Source organism: Hydra viridissima, unplaced genomic scaffold, assembly GCF_058129835.1.
Source record: "Hydra viridissima isolate aposymbiotic clone 2 unplaced genomic scaffold, HvirCarnegie_v1 scaffold_11, whole genome shotgun sequence".
Lineage (NCBI taxonomy): Eukaryota > Metazoa > Cnidaria > Hydrozoa > Anthoathecata > Hydridae > Hydra > Hydra viridissima.
This window is the reverse complement of record NW_028324310.1, coordinates 12,664,315-12,676,133: the sequence shown is the minus strand read 5'-3', so window position 1 is coordinate 12,676,133 and position 11,819 is coordinate 12,664,315. Positions and strand designations below refer to the sequence as shown.

At 25.0% G+C, this 11,819-nt stretch overlaps 1 protein-coding gene and 1 long non-coding RNA gene across 2 annotated transcripts; both read right to left on the bottom strand.

Annotated features, from left to right (window-relative positions):
• Positions 1 to 749: 749 nt before the first annotated feature.
• Positions 750 to 4,212, bottom strand: LOC149882246 (uncharacterized). Its single transcript, XR_016444895.1, has 4 exons — positions 4,077 to 4,212; positions 3,485 to 3,527; positions 1,394 to 1,511; positions 750 to 887 (listed from the first exon to the last, which is right to left on the bottom strand). It is a non-coding gene; the product is annotated as an uncharacterized LOC149882246 (long non-coding RNA).
• Positions 4,213 to 7,054: 2,842 nt separating this feature from the next.
• LOC149882245 (ubiquitin-associated domain-containing protein 2-like) lies at positions 7,055 to 11,729 on the bottom strand. Its single transcript, XM_090066465.1, has 9 exons — positions 11,570 to 11,729; positions 11,278 to 11,405; positions 10,690 to 10,809; positions 10,165 to 10,274; positions 9,712 to 9,832; positions 9,404 to 9,448; positions 9,014 to 9,217; positions 8,285 to 8,386; positions 7,055 to 7,651 (listed from the first exon to the last, which is right to left on the bottom strand). The coding sequence occupies exons 1-9, from the start codon at positions 11,604 to 11,606 to the stop codon at positions 7,538 to 7,540; spliced, it is 981 nt and encodes a 326-aa protein (XP_089922591.1). The 5' UTR covers positions 11,607 to 11,729; the 3' UTR covers positions 7,055 to 7,537.
• Between the last annotated feature and the right edge of the window lie 90 nt (positions 11,730 to 11,819).

Genomic DNA, 11,819 nt, shown 5'->3' with positions numbered 1-11,819 from the left:
GAAGCTAATTGACTTCAATTGAATTGAAATTAAAAAAATAATAATAATGATAATAATAATAACTGCCCTGGCATGGAAAAAGGAAGCAAGTCACCAAAGTCCAATTTTCAGCAAATTTAAAAAAACACTTTGCTTTTAAAAGTAGTTTCTGCCATGCAATTTCTTCCATCAGCGTTAACTATTTTAAAACGCTGCACAGTGACCCATATTAAGTTAAAAGCTGCAAAAATTACCCGACTATTAACCCAGTGGGCACAAGAACGTTTTGCAAACGTTTTTTAAAGGTCCCGTGAAACGTTTTTTAATGGTTTTTTGAACGTTTATATGAAACGGTGACCGGACGTTTTCCTAAAAACGTTTTTTGAACGTTTTCTAAGCGTCTCACGAAAACGTTTTTTAATGGTTTTTTGAACGTTCATATGAAACGGTGACCGGACGTTTTCCTAAAAACGTTTTTTGAACGTTTTTTAAGGGTTTTTCATTTACACACAATAAAAACCCATAGAAAAACGTATTCTTACGAAAACGTTTTTTTATGGGTTTTTATTGTGTGTAAATAAAACGTTTTAACCTTTTCAAGGATTATCCTAGATGCATTTATTTAAGTATAAGTTATTTCAGTAAATAACTTATGTTATGCAGAAACAAAATCTTTTACAAACGAAAATTTAGGAGCAACAGCCTAGATTTTGATAATTTAATAAATTTCTAAAAGTTTAATTTTCTGTTTATTTATAATATAAGCATACAAAAAAAAGCATACATTTATAAATAAGCCTACAAAAACGTAATAAAATAATTGTTATGCTTTTCTGTCAAGAGCTCTCTTCAAATGATCTTCAACTTTTCGACCGAATCGAACTTTGTTGAATGTGACACCAGTGTTTCTAAAAACAAAAATTTTAGGAATCTTTCATGGATTCCAACTAGCACATATAAAGGGTGTTACTTGAACACACATTTATACTCATGGTAAATTCTACACTTTACTTTTAGTTTATTTAACAACTTTTTTAACCATGTTATAATTTGATTATGTAATAAAATAAAAAAAAAAATCTGATGAAAGTTCCTCATATCAATAAAATCAAGTGATGCTTCTTGGGTAGTTTTTAAAAGTTGATGAAAAAAAAACTTTACATATTATTTATTAACATTGGAAATACTTTTAAACTTGATAAAAAATATTTATTTACATAAAATGTTTAATAAAACCAGATGACACTCTGATAAACTTACATTCAGCAACTTTTTGCACTTTAGTAATAGGACTTGCTTCTCTTATGTGCAAATAACTGTGATATGTTGCACTGTTTCATTCAAATATGAAAAGAAATAGCTTCATACATTTACTAAAAAACTTATTTATATAATATTTTTAACTCAAACATACCTTGCATTTATTTGCTTGTATCAATGTCTGCACCTTTGATACTCATAATACTCATCAAAATTAGGTTCAATGAAATAATTAATAAATTCCGTTTCTACTTCCATTTTTTCTCCATACACTAAAATAGTAATTTTTATCTCATTTACATTTCATATATATATAGTTTAAAAACTTAATTCAATTAAAAAAACTAATTTTATTATAAAAAATGCCCTTTAAAAATAACTTAAATTTGGTTGAGATTGTTTTCTTGCAACTATTTCTTTGCTACTTATTACTGAGAACATATGCACAAAAATCTTTGTATTATATTATATCTATAATTTACAGTAACAAATACAAAAATTACAAGTTAGAAATTAATAGAAATGCACTAAATTGTTGTTAAAATTGAATAACTTTATTTTAATACTTTATAATAAAATGTGTATAACAAAAACTAAAAAATTTAAAATTTTATACATTAAATAAAAAAAAAACAACAAAAAAACTGCTCTTATATATATATATATATATATATATATATATATATATATATATATATATATATATATATATATATATATATATATATATTATATATGTATATTTAAATATATATGTATATATATATATATATATATATATATATATATATATATATATATATATATATATATATATATATATATATATATATATATATATATATATATATATATATATATATATAAGTGCACAATAAGCATCAATGTATAAAAATAAATTTATAATAAATAGTTAGAACATATAAGGACTCTTGCTACATTGACTGAGGGTTTTAGTTTGGGCAGGCAATTTATCAATTAAATAAATTGTAAATAAACATCTTTTATTTAAAATTTTTAAACTTTTTCTAATCTTCTAAATTAATTTCTTTTTTATTTAAATTTGACATTTAATGGTAAAAATTATATATATATATATATATATATATATATATATATATATATATATATATATATATATATATATATATATATATATATATATATATATTTCATAATAGCGCTATTAAACGCACTTGAAATATTTGAAATTGCTGTTTTAAGTTGAAAAAAAACCCGTTAAAGTAGAAAAAGTACGCCTGATGTCACTCTAGTATATATATATATATATATATATATATATATATATATATATATATATATATATATATATATATATATATATATATATATATATATATATATCAAAATACAAAAATCACAAAAGAAATATACAGGCTATGCAGTTATCTATGTACTTTATTATAGCTATATAATACCATAATACAAATTAATAGATTAATAATTCTACTATAATAATTTACTTTATTAATATTATAATATTATATAAAAATAATTTTATATGACCATATAAAAAATCATAAAGTGTATAACAGTAATATTTTAAAAAGTTTTATTAAAAAAACTTGTAGAGCATTTATATGAAGGCATTCCATGTTCTTGTAAAGCGTACACATGTGTAATTAAATGATTACACATGTGTACGCTTTACAAGAACATGGAATGTTTGCAAAAATATTATATGAAGTAAAACATTCCATGTTCTTTACAAGAACATGGAATGTTTTACTTCATATAATATTTGTGGTTTGTGAAACCATTTTTATAGGTCCTTCAAAAATATTATATGAAGTAAAAATTATTATTTATTTAAGAAGTTTTTAAAATGTTTTTTAAAGGATTTAATTATAAAATTGTTACTCGGCAAACATCAAACATTCCTGTGTCCATAGGAAACATCCATGTTCTGTACTCTTTTTTTTTTTTTCATTATTTTTCATGCATCCTATCAGGAGCTCAGTTTAAATGATTTCTTATCAAATTATACACCAAATTATATTTTGTTTGTGAAACTTTTAACAACAAAAAATTCTACATAAATTCTTTACAAACTGCGTTTAACTTGCTTGTGTAAAGGGTGTTACATATACACACATTTATAAAAGTAATTTATTGAGGGAAAATCACACTTTAAACATTATGTTAATAAGTTTACAAAAGTAATATAATTAATAACAAAACTTGAAAAAATTTAAATTTGAAAAAAATAAAAAAAAGTTATTACTTTAAAAGTTTTCAATTCCAGCTTCTTAAGTGGTCTTTTTTAACTTGTAAAAAAAATAAATAATATATTATTTTTAACTTATTAAAAATACATACATATTTTTTAACTTAATCAAGATAAAATATTGAATAAAAACAGAAAAATAACAATTAACACATTTTTTGACAAACTTATATTCAACAATTTTTTACAATGTAATATATGGACTTGCTTCTCTTATGTGCAAACAAATGTGATATACTACATCATTACATTCAAACAAATGCAAAAAAAGAAAATTATTTTTTGTCAACTAAGTAGTCTACTATAATCTAGATCATCTAAAAATTCTACAAAATTTACAGTAATTTTTTTATATTTTAAATCCTCAATAATTGATACTGCGTAATAAAGAATTTTTATTAAGCTAAAAACATGTAATTGCTCAATAATTTTATAGAAATATTATCCTATGAATGTCATTAGGGAAAAAAAAAGTTTTTACTTGTACAAAGGTTGTAAAACTGTTTCTAGCTGGAGTAGAACAGTCCTCCTAGAAATAGCTACATACATTAATAATAAAAATTAAAAAAATTTTATAATTCAAACTCACCTTGTAATAGGTTCTGACTATTTCAGTGTAACTACAATTGCTTCCTTATTGCTTATATTTGAGGATGGTAGTTTAACTTTAGTTATGGCTGTTTAGTACATACATACATACATACATACATACATACATACATACATACATACATACATACATACATACATACATACATACATACATACATACATACATACATACATACATACATACATACATACATACACATATATATATATATATATATATATATATATATATATATATATATATATATATATATATATATATATATATATATATATATATATATATATATATATATATATATATATATATATATATATGTGTGTGTGTGTGTGTGTGTGTGAGAAACCTCAAAAATTAACTTTGCTTATATGCTTACATATTTTTTTGTTGTTCATTTTTGTCTAATATTACGCATGCGTAGAAAGGCGTTTACAGTTTTCAAAAAGCGTTTTTTAAAGGTTTTTCAAAGGTCCCGCAAAATTTTAAATCAAATAATAAAAAAAGTTTTATCAAAACGTTTATCAAACGTTTTTAAAACGTTTTATCAATAAATTCGTCGTTCAACCGACCATTAAACGTTTACTAAACGTTTGCAAAACGTTCCTGTGCCCACTGGGAAATAGATGTACATTAAGCATATACTTTACATCAAAATAAGGGTTTTTGGGGTCAAGGAATTCAAATTAGGATCTTAAAATTGTTTTCACGTGCACTAATTACCCGTATAACGCACATGTACGCGTTAAAACGCGCGTTAGCAGACTTTAAAATTTGTAAATACTATTTTTAGTAAAAAACTTAACTTCCTTGTCCCCAAATATAACATTTTATTAATACACAATTGCTCGCGTATGCGTATAGCGTTTAAGACTTAAAACGCGTTACAAAACGCGTTATAAATCTTAAACGCTACAAGAAAAAAAAATAAAATAAAAAAAAAAAAAATACATATAAAAATAAAAAAATCAGAATATTAAAATCTTTTCACAGTTTAAATTACTAACAAGTTCAATACTTCTGGAGGCAAAAAAGTTCTTCCAGTTGATGACCTCCTGTGTTTTACAAATGAAATGCTTTAGATTTTTGGATCCGATCTAATCAAAAGGTAGTGCATCTGATCTTTCATTGTGTTAATTCTTGATACTTTTGCTCTATGGTGCAGCCTTGCATTTCGAATTTGCTTGTTTAGGCTTTCCTGAGCTTCCTCAGAGTATTGAGCAATCAGCAAACCGAATTGGTTTGAAATGGAGCAACCATTTATCAGAATTTGCGAATACTGGCTGGCGTTATATACCCAACATACTTGTTAGCTATAATTTTAGCTGAATCAGTACAGTAAACTTCAAATTGATCAGTAATTATATGGTACCCAGATGATATTGTAAAAAGGACAATATTCATTCTCTTTATAACGTTTTTCTCAACCCCTGTTATTTCAGAGAAAATCTCAGAGTTTTCAAATGCTCTTCTCGAAGTATTTCCATCAATGCTGCTACCAAAGCCTACTTTGGGCTGGTCAACAATGAGATCATTTTCCATTACATAACCTAAGTAAGATGAACTCAAAAGATTTTATTCAACAGTGTAATCTTGACATACCTAGTTTAAGGGCTTAGAACCACACACATTACAAGACTGAAATGAGTTGACTTTGTGCCAGTTAATGAATTTATTACTTTCCCATCAAACATGGTCATATCAATTTTAAAAGTAACCTTAATAGTTATTACTGTACCAGCAATGTTCAAATCTGCTGAGAAGAGTTTTAACTGACTAATTTGAGTCTACAAAAGTGGCAACAGGAACATTAAAAATTTTTCCAAAGTCAATATTTTCGACTTTAAACGGAAGAGGTACACTTGCTGTGCTAAACAGGCTATCTTCTTGCTTTAACTCTTCAATAAACTTATGGCAATCAAATTTCTGCTTGTAAATACTTTGACTGAAAGCTCCATCAAACCCAATTTTCACTTGTAAAATTCCGTTCATCTAAATTTTATAACTTTTACTTAAATCAATCATATTTACAATCCGAGTACCTATATGATTTAGCATACTTTGTAAGGAGCATTTCGTTGACGTTTCAATAAATTGAACACCTTCTTAAGCTTATTAAGACAAGGATATATTTTTACATTGTGAGAAAGGGCTGAGTTTCTCAACATTTGGTATTGTAAATCAGTTTGGGTTCTCAGAGCAAGAGCCTCCTCCAGTTTCATAGCTGTTTGAGTCAAGTAATCAATACTTCTTGTCATCTGTGCTACATCAACACATTTTGAAATTCTTTTCAAAATATAAGCTGAATCTTTTTCTTCTGCTGCTTCAGCACTTTTTGATGCAGCAGGGAATAGAGCTACGTAGTGTTCATTAGCTGAAGCTACAATATTTGCTCTTTTACTTCTTTCATAAAGATCTTTCCATTCCTTAATTGGTCTTCCTGGTCTAAGATGAAAAGGCACACTGTAATCGATGAGAATTTTTCCTAGCCAATTATTTTCGTACTTTAAAAACTTTTCATAATTTCTACAATATTTTTTAAGCTTATTTTTCACTTTCGATATTAAAGTCAGTACAATACCTATTTAGCTCACCTAGTTTATCTTAAGGAATTATTTCAGAAGTTTTAATAAATTCGATAAGGATTTCGGAACGTGCTTCGTTATTTGGTTCAAACTTACAAATTTTAAAAAATAAAACCAACCTTTTTTCATTTCACTATTAAAGCTTAATTTATTTATCATCAAATACTATTATGATAATATGGAGATTATATTTATATTATATGGAGTATTCTTTCACATGGTGTACTCATCCATGAAGCTAGCTTTTAGGTGTATTTATAGTTGTCCAAATTTCTGAACTTCGAAAAAACAGCCTGAACTTATTCATTCTTAATGTAATTAATCAAAACCTTTGTCAGAATGAAATAAAATTCACTAATAAAAATGCTTAAATTACCTTTTTTTTTTCTTAAAAATTTAAGACAGAAAGCTCATTCGTGCGAGCGTATAAAAAAAAGTGGCCAAGTGAAAATTGAACGTATGTGCTCACGTTTTACAAATTTCAATTTAAATTTAAAATAATCTATAACTCATCCAAAAAATAAAAAATTTCATTATTAAGAAAACCATCATTTTACATTTGTTATTTTTTTTAGTTCGTTAGAACTTTGTTTTACTTCCATAATCTTGCAATAGATTTTTGTGTTTTTTATCATTCTCACAAGAATAAGCTTTTTTTTTTTGAAAGTTTCTGCCAAAAAAAAAGCAAAACAATTTCTTTCTATAAAAATTCAACAGAAGTTTAAAAACAATTGTAAATGTAAGATTTTAATATTAAGAAAAGAAAACAGCAAGAACCATAGCAAGAGTTTCAATGATATTTTAAGTATCACCGTCTGATAGTGTTTATTTTTATTATTTAGAGAGATAAAAACATTAGGAGGAAGGAGATAAAAGGATGCTGGTTGCAGTTTGTAAATCTCCATTAGAACTTGAAAGAGCATTAACAACAGCTTCACGTTTAAACCCCATATCTACAAGGGTTTTAATCTAAAATAAAGAAAAGATGAAAATAAATAAAAATAATAATAATAATGATAATAATAATAATAATAATAATAATAATAATAATAATAATAATAATAATAATAATAATAATAATAATAATAATAATAATAACATTATTAATAACAATAATAATAATAACAATAATAATAATAATAATAATAATAATAATAATAATAACAATAATAATAATAACAATAATAATAATAATAATAATAATAATAATAATAATAATAATAATAATAATAATAATAATAATAATAATAATAATAATAATAATAATAATAATAATAATAATAATAATAATAGTAATAACAATAATAATAACAATAATAATAATAATAATAATAATAATAATAATAATAATAATAATAATAATAATAATAATAATATTAATAATAAAAATAATAATAATAATAATAATAATAATAATAACAATAACAATAACAATAACAATAATAATAATAATATATATCAAAAAGTAAAAAAATAAAATTAAAATAACTTAATTTAGATTAAATGTTTTAAATAATACTTCAATATTTACTATATTTATTATTTATACTAAACATGAATGTTGGATGATTAACAGAACCCGACAAAAAATTTTAACATTACTTTTTCTTCGGAAGCTGTTTGCACTCCTTCGTTAATATTTGATGTCTCTGGTTGCTGTTGGTGTTGGGGTAACTGAGCAAATGATAAATGATTTCTAGCAACCTAAACCAATTTTATTTTTCACATTTTACGATATCGCTCTGAAAATAGTTTATTACAAAAAATACGCAATTAATAATTACTCTAAAATTGATGTACTCAAACAGAAACCTTTCGGTAACAAATTAAAAGACAGGGCCATGCCTATTTTTATGTTTTAATTATTTTTAAATCCATGTTTCAACAATTTATCATTTTATAATCGTTAGAAATGAAAACTCAACCAGAGGAAAAAAGCATACAAGTCAGGTTTTATATGGTGGATTAGTACAGTTAAATTACATCTAACACTTATTCACTTTATTTACAAATACGAAAATAAAACAAATGCTTTTGCTGATACTAAGGGGCTGTTTATATGAAAAGCGGGCTAGTTCGTTTGCAGGGCTAGCCCGTTTACCAAGATTTCGACGTTGCCCTTATTTCAACTTAATTTTATTTTGCGTTTATATGATTAAGAGAGCTAGCCCAGCAAGTAAGATCTCACTGTTTTTTGCCCAGATCTCGGCAAATGGGCTAGCCTTTGTCCATATAAACAACCCCTTAGTACTGATTTTTCTGCTAGCTGAAGGTACCGCAAGTAGGTGTCGTAAACTACGAGCGTAAAAGAAAAAAATACAAAGAACTCACGTTTCTTCGTGTCAGATGTTCATATAATATATCATCATGGATTTCAGGAGTAGCTCCTATAAGAACTCGTTTGAATGTGGGCGACTTTTTCTCTCTTGGAAGAATATAGGAGAAAAAAGAGTCCAAAGATGAGGGTATAAATTCAGGAATAAGACGCCATCTTTGGATCTTAAAAATATTCCACCGATATATCAACCCTGATAACTGGCAATAAAAAACGAAGTACGACAATTAACTCAGTAACCATCAAAAACTATTCTGTATAAAGTAACATTTAACAAGTGAGAAACACAGAGTAAAACGGATTTTATGCGATTTTACTTGATAAAATGTGTGATATAAACTTCCAGCTTAATATCTTAACAAAAAAATATTTGTAAAATTACTTACGATTCCAATAGCAGACGCAAGAAGACTCCTTCTAGTTTTGCAAATCTAATTCACACACACAAAAAAAACAAAAAACTTTGAATGGAACTTTAATGGAATTTTAATTGAACTTTAATGGAATTTTAATGGAACTTTAATGGAACTTTAATGGAACTTTAATGGAACTTTAACCAAATAATCGGTAAGATCAAAAATAGAAAACTCAGTCCTTTATATTTGACTTTAAAAAAATTTGAATGATTTTTACATTTCTATGAGTTTTCAAACTTCTTAAACTAATATTTTCTATATTTTAGCATTTACAATACCTGTAGTGCAAGAGTATAAACAAACATCTTCCGTGTGAACAAAAAACCCAAATAACTTTTCTGGTTTCCACTTGGTATATCTTTATGATAAAATACTAGCAGAGCAAATATCGGTCCAAAACTTATAGCATAGTTAAAAAAAAAAAGGTACAGTGGATTACAGAAATACAGTACTTATTTTTATATTATTATCATCATTATCATTATTATTACCACTATTATTATTGTTATTATTATTATTATTATTATTATTATTATTATTATTATTATTATTATTATTATTATTATTATTATTATTATTATTATTATTATTATTATTATTATTATTATTATTATATTATCATCATCATTATTATTATGATATATTAAAATTTAAAATTTACATCCAATTTTTTGTTTAAAACTTTAGTTTAAGTTGTTGGTTCAACAATCAATATAAAATTGAAAGGATACAGTCCGTTTGGAACAACATCCATATTTGGAACAAAGTCATCAAATAATTGTAGTTTATAAGCGATGAAGTTTAATCCAAGTGAAAGTGACCACACGGAAAGTAAGAGCGACTAAATAACATAAAATGATCAAAACACATAAATACATAACGCTAAACATCTCAATATAACAACTATACTATTTTACCTTTTTTTTATATACCAATTTGTGTGTGTGTGTATGTGTATGTGTATGTGTATATGCTATTTATTTATTAAAAAAAAGCATATATATATATAGTTGATTATATAATATAGGTGATTTTATAAATATAATTTTAATTGGTGCACATAATTTTGATTGGTGCACATTAGGCTAAAAATTCCGCATATATCAACAATTTCTATTAAGTTTTTTGCTTTGTTCTCTAAAATATATATTTCCTCTATAACATTTGTTCTACATGCAACAAAATCAACATAATTAAAAACGACAGAGGAAGTTCAATTGTACAACATTTAAAGTACTCCCTTTAAGTAATCTTACAAGAAACTTTCTTGTTCCCCATCTTCTTTCAAGCACCAAAAGATTATAAACCAGAATGCATGTGCAAACAGAATCGAAGAAAGTGTCAGAAATAAACTGTGATGTCAATATCCTCCAAATCTAAAGAAGCATATAGGAATGATACGTATAAACATATAGGAATGATACTTATGAAACATACCATTAAAAGCACACGAGCCTTATTCTTTAATCTTCATGCTGGGTTTAGAATGAAGCTTCATTTAACAATAGAAAGTCTTTTTCATGAAGTTGTCATAAATAAAAAAAATATGAGAAAAAAACAAAAAAAAACAAAAAACTATTGTACATCTGATAGAAATGATTTAGAAACTTTAAATCTTAGAGAGAAATTTTCTAATTTTCTAATTAGTTTCTCACTCAACACAAAGGTAAAATGAATACGCATTTTTTTATAGTTTGTTTACAATACTTTCAGCCTGTTTTAACATGGCTGCAAATAAAGTTTGAGTCAAAACATTAACTTATGAAGTACACCTTTTAACTCCTCAAACAAGGCCTAAAAAACCTTATGCTTAAATATATAGTTGGAAAACAGTAGCAAACTACCTGTTTTTGTTCAATAACTTTTGACCAATTAAGAGTTAACTCAGAGTGATACTTTGAAGGCAGAAGAGAGACAGTGGCTGATGACACTCCATAAGTCACTAATAATATTCGACTTGCAGATGCATGAGCTATGATAAAAATATACATGAACAACTTTATTTAAAACTGTGTTTAGCAAAAGAAACTAAAATTCAAAATATAAAATACAGAAAGTTAGTTAAGAAAGCAGACTATCCTTTTGCAAAATTCAAATATAACAGATTCTAAAGTAGAATTCTTAAATCTCTTTTACCAAAACTAATTGGAGAAGCAATATCTGGAGCTTGCATTGTATTTTATTCCAATGAAGCTTGATCTTGTACTAGCAATGTTATCATTTTTTAAAAATAAGTACCCTGCATAAAAAAACCCATAAGTACAGCCTGCTTCAAAAATTTTTTAAAGCATAAATTATAAATTCAATATGTATTATATCTCAAATTAAATAAGCATAGCCTATTAAAATAGCTTAGTCATACTAGGTAAAAATATGTATTATATCT

Bases quoted from the DNA above. Each gene is read 5' to 3' on its own strand.
- LOC149882245 (XM_090066465.1), bottom strand. From the start codon at position 11,606: ATGCAAGCTCCAGATATTGCTTCTCCAATTAGTTTTG. The intron at 10,810-11,277 runs GTAGTTTGCTAC...ATGCTTCTTTAG, and splicing joins AAGTTATTGAACAAAAACAG to ATTTGGAGGATATTGACATC. The intron at 9,218-9,403 runs GTAAGTAATTTT...TTTTATTGCCAG, and splicing joins TTGCGTCTGCTATTGGAATC to TTATCAGGGTTGATATATCG.